The sequence below is a fragment of the Cynocephalus volans genome, chromosome 13 (assembly GCF_027409185.1).
Source record: "Cynocephalus volans isolate mCynVol1 chromosome 13, mCynVol1.pri, whole genome shotgun sequence".
NCBI classification, from domain to species: Eukaryota; Metazoa; Chordata; class Mammalia; order Dermoptera; family Cynocephalidae; genus Cynocephalus; species Cynocephalus volans.
In genome coordinates this window covers 75,460,164-75,485,063 of record NC_084472.1, presented here as the reverse complement: position 1 = coordinate 75,485,063, position 24,900 = coordinate 75,460,164, and the positions used below count along the sequence as shown (strand labels likewise).

General features: G+C 35.2%; 1 protein-coding gene across 12 annotated transcripts in view; it reads left to right on the top strand.

Moving 5' to 3' along the window:
- Nucleotides 1–24,900, top strand: part of NEK1 (NIMA related kinase 1) — a 206,772-nt gene that overhangs the window by 3,355 nt on the left and 178,517 nt on the right. For all 12 annotated transcript variants that reach the window (XM_063076750.1, XM_063076747.1, XM_063076748.1 and 9 more), the window contains 4 exons: nt 4,900–5,048; nt 5,500–5,596; nt 16,360–16,457; nt 24,296–24,379. In XM_063076750.1, coding sequence (XP_062932820.1) covers nt 4,932–5,048; nt 5,500–5,596; nt 16,360–16,457; nt 24,296–24,379 — 396 coding nt within the window. In that variant the 5' untranslated portion in view covers nt 4,900–4,931. The remainder of the gene's footprint in view (nt 1–4,899; nt 5,049–5,499; nt 5,597–16,359; nt 16,458–24,295; nt 24,380–24,900) is intronic.

Sequence of the window (24,900 nt, the reverse complement as noted above, 5' to 3'; positions counted from 1 at the left end):
ATGTCTGTACATTTATCATTTTGGTAGATATTTCCAAATTATTTTTCTTAGTATTTGTATCAGTTTATACTCCTACCATACTCTTGGAATCTTAACATTTCTTATGTGGATTTAATGGAGCATAGTCTCACTATTCATTATGCAGACTTTCACTTAATCTCCTAGATCATGTGAGCTATTTCCATTCTCTGCTTTGCATCCCCAGTCTAGAGTTATCTCTAGTCTTCTGCCAAGATGGAGAGAGGTAGTTGCCTGACTGGCAGAGGAAAAGGAGGCAATCTGTGTGTCTGACGGCTTCCTACACAGTCTTTCAACCAACCCTCTTTAGTCCTAATATGAGTATTAGCCTCACTCTCAGATGCACCTGGTGCTTCCAATTATTGAGCAAGTTTGTGGTGGAACTTATTTGTTTCTGACTTATTTCCCACTGCTGGCTTAGAATACAGCTTTCTCTCCTCCTAAGACAGTTGTTGCTTGTTCTTGTGTTTGCCAGCTTCCACAATTGTATTGCTGTTGCCTTCTCACCTGTTGTGGCTTTTTGATCCCTTTAAAGTCATGTTAGGTTTGGGGTAGAAAAAGAGATAAATAAGAGCGTACCTCAAAAAGTTCATGGAAAGATTTGTATTATCTTTTAATTCTTTTTTTTTTTTTTTTTTTTTTAAAGATGACCGGTAAGGGGATCTTAACCCTTGACTTGGTGTTGTCAGCACCAAGCTCACCCAGTGAGCTAACTGGCCATCCCTATATGGGATCTGAACCCATAGCCTTGGTGTTATCAGCACCACACTCTCCCGAGTGAGCCACGGGCCGGCCCTTTTAATTCTATTTTTCCATGAATTTTTTTTTTTTTTTTTTTTCAAAAGATGACCGGTAAGGGGATCTTAACCCTTGACTTGGTGTTGTCAGCACCAGGCTCAGCCAGTGAGCGAACCGGCCATCCGTATATGGGATCCGAACCCGGGGCCTTGGTGTTATCAGCACCGCACTCTCCCGAGTGAGCCACGGGCCGGCCCTTCCATGAATTTTTTGAAGGACTTTCATATGTATGTTCAGTCTGGTATACTTAACTGTAAGTTGTGTTTTTTGTTTACTTTTTAAAGAATCACGCTAACTAAATTATTGTCCTGACTTCTTTTGATTTTTTGGTGGAAGAGCTTCAGCCGTAGTCCTTCATCATTTCTACTCTTTGTGGCTAATAGTACAATTCTAAAGAATATTGAAGTTTTCTGTTTTCTGACCTACTTACTCTTTTATTTTCTTCTCCTTGAGTCATGGACTATTAGGGTTGGTAAGGCCTTTAAGATAGAATTATGTTTAAATCTTTAGCGTTTTTAGATGAAGAAACTGAAACCCAGAGAAGTCAGGTGGTTAGCTTTTGGTTATGGATCTGGTCTCTGCTCTTTATTTTTAATTCATTGCTTTATTTGTTACATTACATAACTCTTTGGATAGCTTAAATATAAAAAAAAAAAGTTTCTGATTTTATTCTTTTTGAATATCTTTCATACATGTATTATAGAAATTAAATTGATATAATTATTGAGACCTTAAGAATACTGCAGAGTGAGTCAAGTTGGTATTGTGATTTTCCAACTTGTGTTGGAAGCTGAAACATAGAAAAGGCAAACATTTATTTGTAACTTGAGTTTATTACAATAGTGAAATCAGAACAGGATTGTTATGTTCCTTTAGTTACATGTTATTATGATTTTGGATGTGGAAGCCTATAGTGTATTTTGTGATATTTCATTTGGTTTGAAAATTTTCAAGGTTTATAGTTCAGTCGGAAGTCTTACAACTAGGAAATAAGTAGCTTGGTTAAATATGTTGTAAGACACTGAAAGTAATCTATTTTTTCATGTTTTCTCTTTTATTTCCTCTAATGTACATTGACTCTACAGAAAAGGAGAGCTTGTCAGTTGTTCTGAAACTCATCTACCACAAGTCTTTCATTCAGGAAGGTGTCTGCACTTGACATTCTTTGATGGCAATTGGAGTCATCTTTCTTCACTACCAAGGCTGTAGATTCTCTTCTTCTTCACTGAGTTAGAACCACAATGCTCAGTAATGTGGTTGGCAGTATAATGTAATACTAGGAACTCCTGGAGATTCCATCTTGTTAGTGTGGTCCCTAGAAAGGAATTGGCAACTAAATTTTGAGAAAGAGCCAAATCGACTAATTTTGTTTTTCTTCTCTATGCAAAATGTCAAAGAATAATCATGGTTGTGAAACAATATCATTATGTGGTTATTATTTAATGTAATTTAATTTATGAAGTTTAGTTTTCTAAGATGAGTTTATCTTGATTTTTTTTTTCTAAGTAGCATAGTAATGTAATATATGAAACTTTCATGTCCTGGAGAAATCATTAAACTTTGGCTGATGCCCAAGTAGCCATTATATTATGCCAGTTGACACAACTTGGACTTGAAAATATGTTTGGGATAACTTAAACTAAGTGATGGTGCTATAGTGCTATAATAGTGGTTTATTTCTTTTTTTTTTTAAATTTTATTTTGTCGATATGAGGTTTATTTCTTGTTTCTCTTACAGTTGCTAAAAACGTTCTCATTTCCTACAGAAATTTTGAAATAGTAAATGGTTATAAGGTTTTCTAAGGTAGAGGAAGGCTCTTTCCCACAAATTTCATAAGGCATAATGATCCCATTTATTTTACCTCAGGTTGTGTTCTGACCTTTAGTCTTGCAGGGTCAGAATATGAATTTTGCATTTAAGGAGATTGGATAATTTTTTAGAGGCAAAATAAAATTAAACAAATTTAGTATTGATGGATGAAATGAGAACATGGATTTATTAATTTACAATGTTGGTAAATCATCACAGGAATTTTGAAATAGTTTCATGATTAGCTCATTTTCTTCTAGAAAGAATTTATTCATTGGTAGCCTGCTTGCTATGAATGGAAATAGAAAAAAGCAAGTTGGGTGAATTAAATGTTTATTAGGTTCAGATTAACATAGTGAATTCAGGTATGTCTGCAATAGGATGACCTTGCCAATAGGCAGTGCTGATTATTGCTTTTATGACACTCTCACTTTTTTTTTTAGCTTTCACTATCTAGTGTGTTGTACTTTGGCTTGTGAACTTACTACTTTCCTGAAATTACTATTGCTAAAGCTACTAATGACCTTAATGAGTTATCTTGGTATGGTAAGGGTCTAAGTATGATACCAAAACCAGAAATATAAAGAAATGATTAGGGCCGGCCTGTGGCTCACTCGGGAGAGTGCGGTGCTGATAACACCAGGGCCACGGGTTCGGATCCTATATAGGGATGGCCGGTTGGCTCACTGGCTGAGCGCGGTGCTGACAACACCAAGTCAAGGGTTAAGATCCCCTTACCGGTCATCTTTTAAAAAAAAAAAAATAAATAAATAAATAAATGATTAATACATTTGTTCACATCAAAATAAACTTTGATATTTAAATAAAATGGAAAGGCAAATAGGATAAGGGGAAAAAATCATTTATGACAGATAACGGGTTCATTACATAGGAGGTTTTTTTTTTTTTTTTTTTTTTTAAAGATGACCGGTAAGGGGATCTTAACCCTTGACTTGGTGTTGTGAGCACCACGCTCAGCCAGTGAGCGAACCGGCCATCCGTATATGGGATCCGAATCCGGAGCCTTGGTGTTATCAGCACCGCACTCTCCCGAGTGAGCCACGGGCCGGCCCTACATAGGAGGTTTTACAAGTTAATAATAATAAGACTAACCCAGTGGAAAATAGAAAAAGAACACGGGTGAATAGTTCAATAGGGAAGAGATACAAATGTTCGATGAATGTGGAAGAATTTTTCAAATTCACTAGTAAGCAAAAGAAATTCGAATAAAAGTGAAGCACCATTTTCCCCATCAAACCTAATGAATAACGATAACAAGTAGTGACACAGTGCTTAGTGTGTGCCAGGCACTGTTCTTAGTACAGTAGTTAAATTAACTCATCCTGGGCTGGCACATGAGCTCAGTTAGTTAGAGCATGGTGCTGATAACACCAAGGTCCAGGGTTCAGTCCCCGTACCTGCCAGCCAGCAAGAAAAAGAAAAGAAAAATTAAGTAATCCTCTCAACAGCACATACTACAGTTATTCACATTTTGCACATTAACAAACTGAAGCACATAAAGTAACTTGTCCAAGGTCGCATAACAAATAAGTGATAAAGCTAGGATTTAAATACAAGCTCTCTGACTCTAAGGTTTCAGTGCTCTTTATTTACTACCCTTTATTGCCTCTCAAATATTTTAATAAATAACGAGTTTTAATAAGGATACCTAGGAATAGACACGTTTATATGCTATTGGTTAGAATATAAATTAGTAGACATTTCTGTAAGACACTTAAGTAGCATGGTCACAAGCTTTAACATGTGCATATTCTTCAAGTTTAGAATTTTATCCTAAGGAAATCCTTACAATAAGTACATTAAAATATGTACAGAAATTTTATCTGAAAGTTGTTTTATAATAGCAACATTTTAAACAATTTAAATGTTTAATAAGAGGGGATTAGTAAAATGACTTTGGGAAATAGTGTCTTATTAAGCTTGCATTCTTATTGAAGATAATAAAGTAATGCTATTAATTAATTCATGTAGGAAAAAGTTTGCCTTTCTCTCCATAGATTTTAAGTATATACAGTATTTGGCTTTCTAAAACATTCTTATAAAATTGAGATGTCACTTTTGGATTTCTCTTTTTAGCTATTACTAGGTTACAGGAGTAAATTGAGATAAAGTTTATTTAACTTTAAGATGTTAAATATACTTTTTTTTTGAAGTTAGCAAATCACTAAGGAATTAGAATTTGAATTAAACATTATAATTGTTATAGAAGACATGATTTATCTCTTTTTACTGTTACTTTTTTTTATGTCTAGCATAACTGAAAAGATGCCTTAGAAAAAGAACCATGGAGAAGTATGTTAGACTACAGAAGATTGGAGAAGGTTCATTTGGAAAAGCCATTCTTGTTAAATCTACAGAAGATGACAGGCAATATGTTATCAAGGAAATTAACATCTCAAGAGTAAGTGTATTTTAATCTTGCTTCTTCCAGGATCTAATAAAAAAAAATGAATTAGTATATTTTTAGTTTGGTTACACAAGTAATAGTTTGGTTACAGTAGGGCTCTTTGTTGGAGAATTTAAAAAATATATAGTAAGGTATAACCTAAAGTGAATGACTGCCATAATCCCAAAGAGAACCACTAATTTCAGAATAGTCTGTATATCCTTTTAAATTTTTTCTATAATGTGTGCTTGTGTTTGATGTATTTGTTCTGTAACTTCATCTAGTTTTGACATCTTAAAATGTTCTTACTTTTATGTTCACCTGATTCATTTTTAACTTCTTGCTATATTTTGTTGATTGGACTGTATTGGTGCAATTATTTTTGTAACTACTCTCATTGATGACTTTTAGGTTGTTCAGTTATGACTTAACTTACTATTTTCTTTTTTTTTTCCTCCCAATTAAGATGTCTAGTAAAGAAAGAGAAGAATCAAGGAGAGAAGTTGCAGTATTGGCAAACATGAAACATCCAAATATTGTCCAGTATAGAGAATCATTTGAAGGTCAGATAAATTTTGCAAGAGAGTTCAAAAGAAATCCTAAGCTATTCATAACTTTGGATTTTTTCCTTATAAGGAGTCTTTTTGTGACTGTATTCTAAGGAGAAAAGAATATAATTTTTGCTTCAGTACATATGCATATGAATATCAGCTTGATTCTAGGATAATACTGATATCACACTGTCCCTGTATAGTTTAATCTGGCTCCCTGTTATTAGTCATTGCTTAAAAAGAAGCAATGTAGTAAGTACAAGAATTTGGACAAAGCAAGGATAGTAATTGTATTAGTTTGTTTATGTTGCTTATAACAAAATACTTGGAACTGGGTAATTTGTAAGAAAACGAAATTTATTGCTTACAGTTTCAGAGGCTGGGAAGTCCAAAGTCCAGGGAACACATCTAGTAGTGGTGACAATGACCCAAGGGTCTCACATGACAGAAAATGGCGGGGGGGGGGGGGACTTTTTCCCTTTAAAGCCCTCAGAACCATATCCATGACCACCATTAAATCTTTCACTATGTCAGGGTCCTCACAATCTAATCACCTTTTCTTTCTTTCTTTTTTTTTTTTTTTTTTTGTCTTTTTTGTGACTGGCCGCACAGTGCTCAAGTGAGTGCACTGGCCATCCCTATATAGGATCCGAACCTGCAGCGGGAGCACTGCTGTGCTCCCAGCGCCGCACCCTCCCGAGTGCGCCACGGGGTCGGCCCTCTAATAACCTTTTCAAGGCTCCACCTTTCAGTTACCATAATAGGATTTCCCACCCTCTTAACGTTATTATAGTGGGGACCAAGCCTCCAACACATTAAACTTGGGGGACACAAATCAGTCCACTGCATTCTGCCCCTGGCCCCCCAAAATTCTTGTCCTTCTCACAGGTAAATACATTTGCTTCATCCCCAGAGTCTTAACTTGTTACAAGTCTTGGATCCCGTCTGTGAAATCAAAACAAGTTATCTACTTCCAAGATACAGTGGTAGGACAAACATTGGGTACATATTCCCACTGAAAAGGGAGAAATAGGTCGAAAGAAAGGGGTAACAGGTCCTAAGCAAGTCTAAAATCCAGCAGGGCAGGCATTAAATGTCAAAGGAGGTAAATCATGTACTTTCTGTTTTTGTTTTTTGGATTTTTTAAAAAATTTTACTTCTCAAAATACATTGTGCTTGATTTTCATGCCCCTTTACCCATTCCTCTCCACCCCCGCCCCACCCCCCCAACATCGTATCTGTTCACTTAAATAGTTCAAGGAATTTTTGTAGTTATTCTGTCTTCTCCCCCCCCACTCTTTGTTTGTTTATTTATTTTTAGCTCACACAAATAAATGAGAACATGTGGTCTTTCTCTTTCTGTGCCTGACTTGTTTCACTTAATATAATTTTCTCTAAGTCCATCCATGTTGTTGCGAATGGTAGTATTTCCTTCCTTTTTATAGCAGAGTAGTATTCCATTGTGTACATGTACCACTGTTTCCTTATCCACTCATCAGATGATGGACATTTGGGCTGGTTCCAGCTCTTGGCTATTGTAAATAGAGCTGCAATAAACATTGGAGTACAGGTATCCCTTCGGCATAATGATTTCCATTCCTCTGGGTATATTCCCAGCAGTGGAATCGCTGGGTCATATGGTAGATCTATCTGTAATTGTTTGAGGAACCTGCACATCATTTTCCATAAAGGCTGCACCATTTTGCAGCCCCACCAAAAATGAATGAGAGTTCTTTTTTCTCCACAACCTCTCCAGCACTTATCATTCTCAGTCTTTGGATGTTAGCCATCCTAACTGGGGTTAGATGGTATCTCAGTGTGGTTTTGATTTGCTTTTCCCAAATGCTGAGTGATGTTGAGCATTTTTTCATCTGTCTGTTGGCCATTCATATATTTTCCTTTGAAAATGCCTATTCAGCTCCTTTGCCCATTTTTTAATTGGGTTATTTGGTTTTTTGCTGTAAAGTTTCAGTTCTTTGTATATTCTGGATATCAATCCTTTGTCAGATGTATATTTTGCAAATATTTTCTCCCACTCTGTTGGTTGTTTTTTTACTCTGTTGATTGTTTCTTTTGCTGTGCAGAAGTTTTTTAGTTTGATATAATCCCATTTGTTTATTTTACCTTTAGTTTCCTGTGCTTTTTTTTTTTTTTTTTTTTTTTTTTTAAAAGATGACCGGTAAGGGGATCTTAACCCTTGACTTGGTGTTGTCAGCACCACGCTCAGCCAGTGAGCGAACCGGCCATCCGTATATGGGATCCGAACCCGAGGCCTTGGTGTTCTGAGCACCGCACTCTCCCGAGTGAGCCACGGGCCGGCCCTTCCTGTGCTTTTTGGGTCCTGTTCATGAATTCTGTACCCACTCCTACTTCCTGGAGTGTTTCTCCTGTTTCCTTTAAGGAGTTTTATTGTTTCAATATGTATATTTAATTCTTTAATCCATTTAGAGCTGATTTTGGTGTATGGTAAGAGGTACAGGTCTAGTTTCATTCTCCTACATATGAGTATCCAGTTTTCCCAGCACCACTTGTAGAAAAGGCAGTCTTGAATCATGTACTTTGACTTCATGTTTTACATCCTCTGCAGTCTGGTGCAGGGGTTGGGTTCCCAAGTCATTGTGCAGCTCTGCTCCTATGGTTTTCCTGGTGTCAGTCTGTGCTTCAGCTTTCCCAGGCTGGCGTTCCACTCTGGTAACTCCACAAGTCTGGGGTCTCCGTGGTGGTCCCACGCCCTTGGCTCCACTAGGCATGGTGCTGCTGCAACTCCATCCCCACATTTCTGCTTAACAATGCTCTAATGAAGGCTCTATGTGGTGACTCCACCCCTGTTACAGATCTCTTCCTGGGTCCCCAGGCTTTTCCACACATCCTTTGAAACTGGGGTGGAGGCTCCCAAGTTTCCACAGCTGTGGCATTCTGTGAGCCTGCAGACTTAAAAACAAGCTGCCAAGCCTTCTGGCTTGTATCTTCTGAAACTGTGGGTCCAGCCATGCCTGGGGCCAATTTAGCCAAAGATTGAGCAGCTGGGATGCAGGAAGCCCATCCTGAGGTGGCCCTGGGCACCAAGGCCTCTTTCCTGAGACCATTCTGTCTCCCTAGGCCTTTGGGCCTGTGATAGAAGGGGCAGCCTTGAAGAGCTCTTAAATGCCTTCAGGGCCTTTTTTCCCTTCTCTTGATAATTCTTTTCTTCTGTCCTAATCTCCTAATCTCTTTAGCAAATGGTCCCCGGGCTACACCCTTGGTTTCATGGCCAGTCTGAGAGATTTCTGATTTTTCGCCCTCTGCTTTCTTTTGAATTATAAATTCTGGCTTTACTTTATGCCTTTTTCTGCCCTAATTCATCATAGGCTGTTTGAAGTAGCCATGAAGCTTCCTGAATGCTTTGCTGCTTAGAAATTTCTTCTGCCAGGTACCCTGGTTCAGCATCTTTAAGTTTCCACATTCCGTAAAATTTTGGGCATGAACAGAATGCAGCCAAGTTCCTTGCCAGTTCATAGCAAGGGTGATCTTTGCCCCTTTTAATTTACATCTGAGATCTCAGAATGGCCTTTACTGTCCATATTTCTATCAGCATTCTGCTCACCTCCATTTAACCAGTCTGTAAGAATTTCCAAATTTTCCCTTTTCTTTTTGTCTTCTGAGTCCTCCAACTCCTCCAACCCTTTTTCCAATACCCAATTCCAAAGCCACTTCCACATTTCCAAGTATTTGTTATAAGCAACACTCCACTTCTATGGTACAATTTCCTGTGTTAGTCTGTTTCTGTTACTTGTAGCAAAATACTTGGAACTGGGTAATTTGTAAGAAAATGAAATTTACTGCTTACAGTTTCAGAGGCTGGGAAGTCAAAAGTCCAGGGAACACATCTGGTGGTGGTGACAGTGACCCAAGGGTCTCACATAACAGAAAATAGCAGAGAGAGAGAGAGAGCACTTCATGTGCTCTCCCTTTAAAGCCCTCAGAACCATGCCCATGACCACCATTAAATTATTCACTGTGGCAGGATCCTCACAATCTAATCATCTCTTCAAGGACCCACCTTTCAATTACCATAATAGGATTTCCCACCCTCTTAACACTCTCACAGTGGGACCAAGCTTCCAACACATTAAACTTTGGGGGTGGGGGGGTCGGGCACAGTTCAGTCCACTGCAGTAACTTACGTACTTTTAAACTAAACTTCCTTGAAGTGCTGTCACCAGTACCCCTGACAAAATGTTCTGATTTTTAACAAGTAACCTACTCATTAATATTCTCTTCTGTACTTCATTAATATAATATTGAGTTTTATTGAAAGTTTTCTCAAGCTCTTAAAATGTTATATTTGGTGATGTAGGAAGGAAGATAAGGAAAGCTTCTCTAAAGGCTCGTCAAAATGGTTTATTGAATTCCTACCCAAATACCATCTCCATTTTCATCGTAAATCCCTATAAATTATAAAATAAATAATTTAGATCAAAAGTAAAAGATGGCTGAAATGACTGTTTCAGGGTCATATCACATACCAGTTTCAGAGTCTGAATTAGAGCTAAAATAACTGTTCCCAGATGAACTCAGTATCTACTAAAGTAGAACATACTTTCTTAAAAATATGGTTTAATGTCATAAGATACTTAGCTTATTTATTTTCTTATGAGGCAGTAAAATGATTTATATCTGATGTGAAAGAGTACAATGTTAACTATTCCTTCTCAGGACCTTGAGTTTTTTTATCTTTCTCCTCGCATCTATCTCTTAGTTTCTTTTTTCTTTCATCATCAAGATTTTAATATTCAAGTTATAAGATTTTGAATTTGTGTTGACATATTCTAGCAGATGTTTTGTATTTCTGTTGACTGCTTCACTTAGAAACATCTGAATGATTCAAAAAAAGAGTGGCATATGCTTCAAATAAGATTTTATTAATACTGTTACTTGATTTTAAAGTAATACATGCTCATAATAAACATATTCAAAAAGTATAAACATACATGACTAAAAGTTAATTCTGTTTCTCCCAATCCATCTTAATTCCCACTCCCTAGGGATAAGTATTGTTAATAACTATGTGTTTATTCTTTCCAAGGGTACTTCAAAAAGTTGGGAGAAAAGTAGAATTAAAAGATAAAATGAATCTTCCCATGAACTTTTTGAAGTACCTTAGTATTTTCTGTGCCTATGAAAAACATATACCTCTAGCTCTAAAAGTATAAAAATGAGTGAGATCATATATATGTATTTCTGCATCTTGTTCTTTTCACTTTATATCTCATGGATATTGTTACCAGACAATGGTGGTTTGTCCCTCTGAGAGCACAAAACCACCAAGACCAGAGTAGGAGGAAAAGGGTTTATTACTTGCAAGTAAGGGGAACACTGGGGATCGCTCCCAAAGCAGTGTCTCCCCAAACAAGGGAAAGGGTCATCTTATATAGCCAGAGTTCTCACCCAAGTTCTCATTTTGGGCTTCTCATTCAAATGAAGGATACAAGCATATTCAATTTGTATTAGTTGCCTGTGGGACATAGTTCCCTGGTCAGTTTTGAAGCCAAATATGCATTTGGACAAGGGAAAGAATGTAACCTTTGGGCAACAATGGGACCTCAGGAAGTTATCACACAGGCTAAATCTTGAGTCCTGGGCTACTATAGGTTGCAGTCCATAGGTGGCAAATTGAGACTTATGTCGTGGTGTCCCGTGACAAAACAGTGACAGGTAGGTGTGGAGATCCCAGCCCAGCCTTAGGCGGAGATTCACTAAAGTTCATCTCTGGAGCCTATATTTAAGTTTCAGCCAATCTATTTTGAGGGCAGTCTGGTCATGACTTCCTACCACCTTCAGCAAGAACAGAAACTCAGAACAAAAGGTTATGACCAGTTCACTTCCTGTTTGAACTTTTTTTTTTTTTTAAAAGATGACCGGTAAGGGGATCTTAACCCTTGACTTGGTGTTGTGAGCACCACGCTCAGCCAGTGAGCGAACCGGCCATCCGTATATGGGATCCGAACCCGGGGCCTTGGTGTTATCAGCACCGCACTCTCCCGAGTAAGCCACGGGCCGGCCCCCTGTTTGAACTTTTTAGCAGTGGCAAGCAGCCTGGGCATTTAGGAGACCCTGGAACCTAGGTTACAATACCTTTCCATGTCAACATATATCAGTGCACCTCATTCTTTACAGCTATCTTGTAACTGCTGTGGTATATTCCATTATATGTGTTGTATGGGTCTGCCACTGTTTAGCCAGCTTTCTATTATGAACACTTAGGTTGTTTTTAGTTTTTCACTATTACAGATAACATCACACTGAATATCCTTGTACAAGTGTCTTTGTGTACTACAGTAGTATTGCTGTAGGAGTAGAATTGTTAGGCTAAAGGGAATGAGAATTCTTGTCTCTTAGGATCTACAACCCTGACTTATAAGTATATTCTAAAATTTATATGGTGTAATTTTATCTAGTGATTCTACATATGTTTCTGCTTTACCTGAATCATTTTCTCATTCTATTCCATGTAGCCCTTTGGACTTCTCTTTAATTTCAAATGGAGCTTTTGGGAATTCTGAAATATTTAATTGTTCTTTGGAATCAATAAAAATTATTTACATAGGCAAACATTTTAAATTTGTCAATTTTTAAAAAATAAATTGGTTAAAAAGTGCCAATTTTGACATTATTTTGAATGCCTGCCATGAAAGATGAGGAAGTTAGCGTATTTACAGTTTGTCTCCACTGGCTGATTTTTGTTCATCTTGACAAGGTAAAAATAATAATTTCTTTTGTTCTCAAGTTATAATTGTTACAGTTATTTGTCCTTGATTCTATATATAGACAGGTTCAATTCCTATTGTTTGTTCTTTTATATACCTTAGTATCCCCATGCCTGAGTTATTCTAATTCATCTCTCGGTTGGCTAGATTTCATTATTTTTTTTTTCATGAAGAGCTTATGGATACTGTATTCCCTCAATGCCATTAATATTTGCATTCCTGAGAGTATCTGATTGATAGCTTTACATGTGAATAAGTATCTTTGATAATCCTTTTCCCCTTATAAACACATTTTGCCTTCTTGCATTGAATGTTTCTGTAGAAAAGTTTGAGTCCAGCATAATGCTCTTCCTCTTCATGAATGTAATTTGCTTACATTTTCTTGATGCCCAGAGGGCTCTTTCTTTAGGGTTGAGATTTACTGGAATATGACTTAGTATTAATAGTTCTGAATCTGTTTCTCTTGGAACATTTTGTACACTTTCTGTCTGCAGATTCTGGTTTTTCTGTGATGTAGGAAAACTTCCATTTCACTATATTGCAAAAATCCATATATATACCTTAATATAAGGAAAAACATTCCAAAAATCATTTGCCAGACAGTTGTCCTACCTTAAAAACTAATTCTTTCTTGTAAAATCTCCCATAGTACAGTATGTGCTCTCAAAAATATTGCATACATTAAGTAACAAAATGCTTTTTGGGGGAAGTCTTCACTGAGTTTTGGATGCTTTTAGAGGTCCACAGGCATAATCAATTTTAAAAAGGCATCAAAGAAATTTAGTATTGATGTCATAATTTCAGGTATTAGATACCATCGTAAGTAAGCCTTCTAAAGACACTTAAAAAGCAATGTGGTAATGTTGTGACAATTATGTATATAGCCCTCTAGGATGATGATTTTTTTAAGCCCCAATATAATGCATATAGGAATTAGTACATGGGAAAAAATTCTAGTAGCAACATATAGATTAAAAAGTGCTCTCTTTCTTTCTGTTAACTTAAAAGGAAATGAAGACCTTATGTTTTAGAAAAAGCGCTAGGTGAATCAGTAAAAGATATTGATTTGAAGATGCATGTGAAGACTTTTGATAAAATTCTTTCATAAAACAGAGTGAAGAGAAAAATATTTCCAGATATATTTAACTTAAAATGTAAATACATAATTAGATTACAATATTAAATATTATAATTAGATATTTGACTATTTGATCTGCATCCCTAATATTTATAGATGCATATGGGTAAAAATTTTGATCTTATCATTGGGAAAATAAGGGATTGCCTTGTATTACTGTATATCTGTATGTTTATGTGGGTATACATTTTTATTTCCTCTACTTCCATAATTTATGTATTATTCTCTTTTTGGTTGTCTGTAGGTATCATCTTCTAATTGCCTTCTTTTTTTGTATCTTTAATGGAAGCTTTTCAATCTCATATATTTAGATAGGGGTTGGCATTCTATTTGTTCTCCATTGCTGCCACTAAAATCTAACTACCTATCAGAAGAAAGCATTTCTTGGTTGCTAAATTTGGTTTGCTTTTGGCAGCAGGTAACAGAAAATCTGACCGATACTGGCTTAAGTGAAAAAGGTATTTAATTATCTCACCTAACAAGAAGTCTTAAGATAAGCAGACCTCTAACAGGGCCTATGTGGAAGTAGCAACATCCAGGCTCTTTCCGTCATTCTGCTCTGTCATTGTTAGTATGTAAGTTTTTCAGCCTAATGCTTTTCACCTTGTCCCAAGATGGCTCTTGCAATTCCAGGCACATGTCTGCATCCAAAGCCAAAGGAAGTGAGGAAATAGTGGCAAAGCAGGTCTTGTCTTGAGTCTATTCCTTTAATCAAACAAGCAAATGCTTTCTCAGAAACAACTCTTCAGAGTTCCACTTGATCTTATTGGCCAAAGTGGGTCAGATGACCATCTCTAACTGTAAGGGAAAATGAAAATTAGAACATCTGGTTTTTTTTCACCTTCTAAAGTGAGAGGTAGTGAAGGGAGAAGTGTTAGAACTGGCTTTTAGGTTAGCCAGCCAACAATGCATTCTTTGCTGATTGGTTGTAACTCATATCCCCATTACTGTTTTTCTGTTAAACTCTAGGTTATTCTCTAATATGCACTGAGCTTTTATCACTTGGCTTACAGCCTTTTTTGCCCCAACTTCAAGCAGTTTCTAGGTGGTGGTGGTTTTTGTTTTTTGGAGGTGCTTTCTCCAATAATGCACAAGCCCATTGGTGATAAGAGTAGTGTCTTATATTTCTGTATCTCTAGCATCTTGTGCAAAGTGCCTGGCACATAATTAGTGCTTAGATGTTTAAATGATTGAAAGAATACAAAACAAATTAGTACTTTCCTCACAAACCTTTCCATTAACCTTACATTTTAAATAAGTATTTATCTCCCAAATCAATAATAAATGTCTAAGCAGCAGAAAACATTTCAGAATACGTGTAGTACAACTGAAACATTTTACTTCTCCTCTCCCCTCTCTCACTTACTCATATACTTTTTGTTTTTATCTTTTGATGGTTTTATTTATCTTTTGACACATGCATAATGAAAAGTTTGTTTTCTGTTGCTATCCGTGAACCACCTATGTTTCATTCTTGCAGTTAACCACTGTTATCACTATCTTCTTTTTCCTTCTAGAAACAGTCTAAGCACTAGTAAGCATGCATAAATTATAGCATACTGTATGCAATGTTTTGCTTTTTGTTTCTTATGCTACATAAGTGGTAACATCGTGTATATTTTTTATAAATAGCGAATTATACTGTTTTCAAGGTTTTTTTTTTTTCACATGTATATTTGAGTGATCTTTCCATGTCACTCATGAAGAGTCATGCAGCTTCTTAGTTAGCTTAATTAGATAGGTTCCCAATCCCGATGGCACATTACAAGCAGTATATCTAAACAGTGTATGAGGACCACAGGTGATGAGACTACCACAAAGTGTAAGAAATAAGTATTGCTGGAAATAAGGCCATAGCTCAGATAGTAAAAGAAGTGAGAACTGGGAAACAGTTCTTTAAGTTATGATACCCTCACTGGTAAGTAGTGGCTCAGTAAATATTAGAAGTGATATCAGCCACTGTTCCTTACTTGTGAAGAAGTAGGGGGTGGAGAGAATGATTAATGATTAGAAATGTTCTAGTCCTTTCTACCCAGGGAGAGAGGTATGGAAGTCCCTTTCTCTGTGGACTGAGAAATAAGGGTGAATGGCACTGTGCCCCATCTTCATGTTTGTTCACAAATTATACACAAAGGGTCTTCAAAAAGTTCATGGAAGATTCATGTTATCTTTTTTTTTTTTTTTTTTGTGGCTGGCCTGTACAGGGATCTGAACCCATGATTTTGGTGTTACCAGCACCATGCTCTCCTAAGTGAGCTAACCAGCCAGTCCTGTATTATCTTTTAATTCTGTTTTTCCACAAACTTTGCAGTACACTCGTACAAATTTTTAAAAAAGAGAATAAAATCAAAGCTCCAAGAGGGTAGAGACTGTGTCCTATTCACTGTTGGATCCTCAAGAGTTCATCACAGCATTTATTATTGTATTGTTTAATAAGTAATTGATACAAGTGGACAAAACAAAGCTGAAAATTAATGGTCAGTTGGAAATTAAGATAACCCATCTCTGATGAATTGGTGGAAAAACATGATTTTATATATGACATTTAAAGAAATGTATCTATTGAATGAAATCCAGTATATCTATCTGCATTTTGTCTATATTCCAGAGATGTTTAGTTCAATGTGAACACTACTATCCAATAGAATCGTATATTCTTGGTAGAAAAATAATTAATAGTAGAGCTGCCTATGAACCTAAGTCATTGTACAATCTGTATGACCAGTATATCCTGACTTTGTACTATAAATCTTTTGAATGTGGTTCTGGTTTTTTTGTTGGGTTTTTTTTTGGCTTAGCTGCTACTTTTTAGTAAACCTTTAAGTACCTTTTCTTTAGATATGCTTTTGATATACCTTTTAAAAATGGAATGGAATGTTTATTTTTTGTAGAAAATGGCTCTCTCTACATAGTGATGGATTACTGTGAAGGAGGGGATCTGTTTAAACGAATAAATGCTCAGAAAGGCATTTTGTTTCAAGAGGATCAGGTAAGTTATTATGTAGGAGATTGACTCTTACTCTGTTCTTGAGAAAGAGTTCAAAACTTTTATTTATGTATGTATTTCTTTTAAACTGCAAATGATAATTATAATTACTAGGACAGTTTGTTATCATATCCAGTATCTTAGTCACATTTCTGTCTAGTTAGCTCCCACCTTTGTTCAGTTCCCCATCTCATTTCTAGTCTATAATAATATATTGTTATATGTGTAATATATGTTATATCCTGTGCATGTGTGTATAAACATATATCTATGTATATAACTTAATTATTTATTATAACTGGTTAGTTATTCTTTATTCTGTTGTATCCTGGCTTACTGCTGTGCCAGACCATGTCTTCCTAAAACGTAGTTTTGCTGTGGAACTTCAGCTATAGAAGCCTTGCATTGGCAACTGCATTAAATCTAGGCTCTGTTTTGATTTCAAGGATCTCTAAAATATAGCCCTGATCTATCTAAGCAGACTTATTTTTTTCTATTATTCCTTAATCTGCACCCCTTTTCATTTATTTTAACAGATATTTATTGTGCATGTAGTTTGTGTTAGGCACTGGGCCATGTGTTTGTACATCTCCTCCTCCTTCCTGTGTATTTATTCTGATTATTTCCTTTATTTTGGTAATGCTTTCCCCCCAACTCTCTGTTACTAATGTTCTACCATTTTTTAAACTCTCATTCAAGTTCTTTAAATTTTCTATAAGTAATCTGTGATCTTTCCTTTCTCTAAATTCTTGTCACATTTCTCATTATCACCCATTCTTATTTTTAATTGCATGCTTTTTCATAGGATAATGGAGGGAGCACTGTGCTAGGAATGTGGCATTTGTTATCTCTTTAAATTCTTAAAACACCATGAGTTAGTGTAGTTTTTTCTATTTAATAGATAAGGAATCAAAGAGAGGTTAAGTAACTTGCCTAAAATCATGTAGTCAGTGTTTGAACCAACTTCTAACTCCAAAGTTTATAGAATTTTCTTTTTACGAACTTAAAATAAATTGTAAAAGTATTAAAATATTAAAAAATTGAAAATCTTCTTTCCCCATTGTTCTGTCCCTGAGATTACCATTGTTTTTAGTTTGGTATATTCTTCCAAATTTTCTTTTTCGTACTTGCACATGTACGTGTATACTTCAAGACATGCACATTTAGAAATGGGATATTATATATGCCATGCGCTATCTTGCTTTTATCATTTAAAAATTTATCTTGGTTATCTTTACATGTCAGTCCATGTAGATCAGTTACATTAGTTTTAATAGGTGCATTGTATTCAATCCAGCAAAACCTTGTGCTTTTTTGTTTCTTTTTTCTCTTTTATCCTAATACCCCATTTCCATTCTTTCCCTCCACCGACAGCTATTCTGATGTTTAAATGTATATCTCTATGTTTTTTGGCAAAATGACTGTCATTGTTTTAGATACATGTTTAGATACATACATGTTGTTGTGTTATATCTCATTCAGTTTTACTTTTTTTCTTAAGTACTGTGTTTCTGATCCATCTGTTTTTGTAGGTGTGCATCAGTTGCTTCTAACTGCAATATGATGCTCCATGGTATTCATCCTAGTCTACACTTACTTTTACTGCATCATGTACTCTTCTTAAAGTACTCTGAATATTTTCACATTAGAATTATTTTCTCTGTTAGGTCATAATTTAATGTAGAGAGAGATCAGTTTTTACTTATGTCATCTTAAGGTACTTAGGAAAGTGTGTCTATGGTAGGCACCAAATTGGTACACCTTATCAGTTGATTGATTATACTGTAGAGATGGGGACTTTTAGATCCTTGGCAATAACTTGAAAATATGGTAAAATCAGATCTTGAGGTGTGTATATATATATTTTTTTTTTTTTTTGAGGTATATTTTAATTAAGTACTCTGTAGGGTAAAGTCATATTTCTCAAGCTTTACTTACCTCCTGTTTCCACAATTATGCCCACTAGAAAGAACACAGAACTTGGAGTAAGAAGACATGAGTTTGAGTCCTTGCTCTGCTTATCAGCTTGGGAATCATTAACAAGTTACTTAACTATTCTGAGACTACTTCCTCATTTATTACTAGGAAGGTACCTACTATGTGGCTGACATCACTGTTGTGGTAAAGGTCAAATAGTAATGTATGTTAGTGTATAAAGTGCTGTTTCTATTAGGACTTTATCAGATATGTCCCATTGCTTGCACTTATTTTTATTAGTTCGTCCCTAATGAACTTTAAAATATTTGCTGTAAAATGCCATGACATTCCACTATAAGGTTCATTGATATTCTGTAGATTTGATACCACTGTAGGATAAATACTCTTGGTACATAATGATATGTGTGTGTGTGTACACATAAGTGTTTATGTCTTCTTGTCTTTGAAATTATGAGATCTATATAGTTTGTCCATCTCTGAGATTATTCAACATAAGTGACAAAAATTTAGCAAATCTTTCTTTCAAGTTAGTAGCATTTTCTACCCTTCTTTTGTTAGCTCAAATAAGGATGTTATTTATTATTTATTTTAGCCTATTTGAAATGGGAAGAGGTCATTTAAATTACTTTCTGGGCTTTGAAGGAGTAAAACTTAGAGGCCAGAGGCCAGCTCTGTTAGGCTGTGGGTTAGCATAAGTCTGAGATGGTTTTGTTCATTTACAGAATGGAAGTAGAGAACAAGAACGCCTGTGAAACAAAGTAATTCTTCAACTATTTAAGCCGTTTTCTGCAGTGATACTTCCTTCTTTGCATCTTTACTGGGCAAAAATCTAGTCAAGAAGCAATGTGACTAAGTCTGTGACTTTTAATCAGTAGTTAATAACAAGATGAACTAAGTACACCCCAGACAATCATTGTGTGGCCTTTGTCCACACAGATATTACAGAGATGTGCAACTAACTATTTTTGCCTCATCTCCGATTTTTGGATAAAATTTCTGTTAGTCTCCCTTTTGTGATCATAAATAATTTTCAAATATATATTCTTGATCAAAAGAAAGCCTGGTCTCATAAGGGTTGGCCTTAATATTTCAGTGTAGCAGGAGTGGTAATTAAGCGTATTGGCCTTGCATTTGCTCTGAAAACCTAAAGCCTTCTAGTATCAAAGAATTACTAAGGCTGCAGAGTTGATTTTTGTCCAGAAGTTTTCGTAAGCAATTTTGGATTGGATTTTTAAAAACTTCTATTATTTGTTTTTCTATCCCAAGGCCAGGAAACCAGGCCCAGTACATTCTTCACCAGATTTCACCTGCACTACCTATACATTTAGGTGAATGTTTTTCTTCTTGATAGTCACCAAATTTACCAATGTCCCTGGTTCTTAGGAAGTGACTCTCACAATCTATGACACTGGGACCCTGTAAGTCAGGTACCAGGTCAGTTTCCTGTCACTGCTACATAGGAATTGGTTCCACATAAATTTCTTAGTAATGAGCTTGTCATACTGATTAAAAGAAAACCATCTCAAATAAGACACTACAGGTGTGGCCTTGGTTGCATAATTGATTTGTCCAATTGCATCTCACTAAAAAGGAGAGTATAGATAGATTCCTATTGAACCCATGAAAATGACAATATTGTCCTGAAAAGTAAAACTATTTGTTTCTGAATTCTGAGTAGATCATTGAAAATCAAGTATCATTTTAAGTCTGCAATATCATAATCTACTAAATTGAAGATTGGAGATAGCTTAAGAAGAAAGAAAAAGGGCTTCCTTATATATTCATTAAATATGGAAGATTGGAAATAATACCAGTCATATTCCAAACAAATAACTACAATTAACTTTTGTTTTTTCAGTTCAGTCATTCGTAGCAATTCCTGTTCTGCTGAGTCTTGGGTCAAGCAGTATGTTTTCATGATGTATGTGAGTTTCTAGACTAAGAAAGTCTTAGAAATCCTGGGTCAATCTAAGTGATGTCAGTCAGAACCCTGTACCCAAGAGTCTATTTTTTGGAGTATCAGTAGTTCAGTGTTCCTAGTATAGTTCTTTTCAGGAGCCTTCTGGCAGCCATCAAGAAACATTGATAATGAGACTGAAAGGCTGTAGTTAATTTATTATTGCAACCAATAATAGAATAAAATTTTCTATTGGGGCAGAGTACACAAGTATTTGAAAAGAGCTTGATGAATGTTTTCCTTAAGAATCAGTGACAGCGAAGTCACTGAAAAATCTCCAAGACCTTCCCATAAAGCATGCATTTTCTGAAATATTTATATTAATAGTATTTTACCTATGCAAACTTAGGAAAGGCCAAGCATCTTTTCTGATTTGGCAAGTCTTCCCAGGCAGCTCTTATAACAGTGTTGAGCTAATTAATAATTATAGTGAGAGGTATCCCAAAATTTTATTTTCTTTGTAAATTTAGGATCCATTCTTAGGAAGGCAAAATCTAAAGAGTTGTCAGAGATTTGGTCACTTGATTACAATAAGATCATGTATGCCTGAAAAACAATATTTGGTTACCTATTTAATTAAAGTGACAAAGTATTTTAAAATAAATATAGATGAAGGTAAAATAATCATAAGAATCCTTAGCTGCCTTTATAGGCGAGGAAACTTTTTGTTCAAAAAAAATAATCAAATGATAAAATCAGTACAAGGCAGAAAAAAATTATTCTTGTCGACATGAAATATTTGTTCTTTAAGCAAATTACACAGAAGGTAAATAGTAAGTAAGCTTCTTACCTCTTGTTAGGAGCTCCAAGATCAAGTTACCATTCTAATAGAAAACCACGTTTAAGTTTTTCCATTAACATAATATCTGGCAGTAAAAGTTTCTCAAGCTCTTTAAAATTAATGATAAACCCATCAAAACTGAGCATTCTTTAGCAAAATTCTAACACATTTCATTGCACAAAGAAACCTAAGTTTCTGTTTTATAGCTCTAAGGCAGTCTATAGTAATGAAAATAACTTATACACATAAAACTATAATTCAAACAAGCATATGATATTTACTGTTTGGTGTTTGGATGGACTACCACAACACAACATTTGAATTTAAAAGTCTTTTGGGCAAGAGAATGCCATTTTCCAAACAGTTATTTTTAACTGTTAATATTGAACTAATGTGTACAATGAAGTAAAAAGAGAGATTAGAAGTAGGGTTACACTTTAAGGGGCTTCCCTCTCCTCCACTTCCCACCCCATGTAATCAAACCCTATGTAGGAAGAATCTGAATGAGGGTAGAGAGAGGGAGTGGGAATGTAGACTTTATACTTACGTTTGTACAGGCTGTGCCTGCCTTCTCTGCTTTTCTTATATATTTCATCAAAACCGAGCTCAGAAATCACCTCTTATGTCCAGCTTTATTTTTTCACCTCCAGGCTGAGTTGACTCTCCTTCTCTACACTTCTTCAGCACTCAGTGTTACCTCTCTGTAGTTACTGGTTTGCTTATCCATTTCCTTCAATAGTCTTTGATAGAGGTTCACAAAAAATGGCCTGGACCTTTACAAAATAAATTTGCTGATGCCTGATCTATGAGCTCTTTCATTAACTTTTTTTTTTTTTGCCAGTTCCTGCACATACCTAGTATGATATTGGTACTGAATAAATTTTTGTCAAGTTAAAAACTAGTACAGATATGGGAAATACAGTAATGGAAGAACACTATCTGTGAAATGAGGCATGGATGATTTCTAAGATGTGTTTCATTTCTACTGGTAGACTCCATAACAGTAGAACTCAACTGAGCTGAACTTTCAGCTTCTTTTTATTCTTTTTCTTGACCCCTCCTGGTTGAAGTAATTGCCCTCTTGTTGTATATATATATCTCAGTTATAAAAGTTATGCATTTAGTATAAGTGTGTGTTTGTGAGTTTATTTCTACTACTGTATGAACTCCTTGGAGTTTGAGACCGTATTTCATTTTTCTACTTAAAATGCTTTATGTGAATATGAAAAGGGACTTAAAATTTTATGCAGTCCTCAGCAAATATCTATAGAAATGAACGGAGAAGGTTTTGTAGAAAAAGAAAATTATTTTAAAAATTAATTTAACGTTATTTAAAATTGTTTTAAAAAAAAAAACTGAAGAGATAAAGTAAAAGGTAAAGCTTTTTACCTTTCATTTCATCTTCTGCAAATCCACTTCCATGAGATAAACACTGTTGACTGGTAGATATCATTCTATTCTTGATTTTTTTATCCCTTCTTTCCTTTCTACACACATGCATACATACACACAATTATATAGAACTCAGGTAATATAAGCATATACTTTTTTAAAAATAGGAGTATGCTATACATATTATTCTGCAACTTTTTTCACTTAGTACATAAACAGTGTAGTACATAAAAGCGCTTCATTCTTTTAAGTGCCTGCATAGTATTTCTAGTATAGTGATATCACAATATATTTGATGTCCCTTGATGGACATTTAGGTTCTTTATATTTTTTTGGTCTAACAGTGCTACAGTAAATATCCTCATACACATCTTTTTGTATTTCTGATACTGTATCTGTAGGATAAATTTGAAGTTGCAATTCCTGTTTCAAATAGATATGTGAATTTAAAATTTTTACATACTTTTGCCAAATTATTGTAATTAACCAGCTCACAAATACTTGTGAAGAAAAGTCTTATTTCCCCACATTCTGACCAACATTATATCTCATTCTAGTCACGATAAGATGGTATCTTGTCTATTATTTTTAATTTGGAATGAGATTAGTATTTTGTATGTATGTTTTTTGGCCTTCCCCCCCTCCCCCCTTCCATCATTTGCATTTCCAGTGTTTTGTCCAATTTTTATTTTGGCTTCCAGGATTTTTCTTAATGATTTGGAAGAACTTTTGCTTATCAGAGAATTAGCAATCTACCAATTGTGTTGCAGGTATTTTCTCAAATTATTATTGAACTTGATAAAATATCACGCCATGCAGATGTTTTAAACTTCATGTAGTCAACTTTATCAGTCTTTTTCTTGTGACTTTGAGGGTTTGCGTGGGGTTTTTTTTGTTTTGTTTTTGACTTGAGGGATTTTATGTCATGTTTTGAAAGTCCTGCTTCAATCAAATATTATGGAAAATTTACCTGTGTTTTCCTTTATCACTTTATGGTCTAATTTTTTTATGTTTAAAAATGCTGTTAAATTGGAATTATTTTGGTACTAGAAGTGAGATGAAATTAAGCCTTTTTACTCCCAAGTGGCCAACTCCAGAGATACTGTTTATGTATGATGAGTGTGGGGAGAGAAAAAAGTCAGAGATGTCTTCCAAATTTCCAGCCTGAATTTTTTCTTCTTGCGATTTTTATTTGTATTTTTAAAAGTATTATAGAAAAAAGATACATTTAAAAATAAAGCCATCCACTGTCATTCTATTATAAAATATAAATTATTTCCATTTTTCACTCTTCTCTTGAAGTCTCCATATTTATTTAGCTTTATAAGAGATGCTTCAGTAGCATCCTCTTATATTTGAGATTTAGTATGTGCTCTACATATACTGTGTGTTAGTTGGCTTGAATATCTACAATGTTAGTCCCTTCAAAATAAAAGGAAATTGTAGCCTAAACATTTTTTTAAAAGATTTGTTTCGGGCCGGCCCGTGGCTCACTCGGTAGAGTGCGGTGCTGATAACACCAAGGCCACGGGTTCGGATCCTATATAGGGATGGCCGGTTTGCTCACTGGCTGAGTGTGGTGCTGACAACACCAAGCCAAGGGTTGAGATCCCCTTACCGGTCATCTTTTAAATAAAAAAAATAATAATAATAAATAAATAAAAGATTTGTTTCTCGTCAACCCCAAATATTCCTGAATCCTTTTAATGGTCAAGGAGAGATTACTATGAAAGGCAAATTTTAAAATAAATGACATCTGATTTTTCTTCCTAGATTTTGGACTGGTTTGTACAGATATGTTTGGCTCTGAAACATGTGCATGATAGAAAAATTCTTCATCGAGATATAAAATCACAGGTATGTTTATTCTGTCACTAATCACTTCTAAATAGATAAGGACATGGAGCCTGCATTTTCCTGGGCTACAAATATTTGAACCTGATCCAACATGTATCAGATTGTCTTTTCCCTTCACTGTTCCCCCTTCACTCAAATTGTGGAAATTCTCATCTGCATCCTGTTAGATCTCTAGCTGACTTCCTGTATCTTCCTTTTTCTTGGTTTACTCCCTCATTATGATGGAACAAATCTAAAATAATGGTGTGTCAAAGATGTATTTTTTGAAGTTTTGCATGTCTGAAATGACTTTATTTCATTCTCTTACTTTAATGATAATTTGGATATAAACTTCTAGGTAGGAAATTTTTCCTACAGAATTTTGAAGATTATTGCCTATTGTCTTCTGGCTTCTAGTATTGCTGTTTAGGAATTTAAAGCCATTATGATTTCTTATCCTTGTTTCTTTTCTCTGGAACAGATTTTAAGATACTCTTTGTCCCCATTGTTCTGAAATTTCACTGTCTTGTGCGTTCATGAGG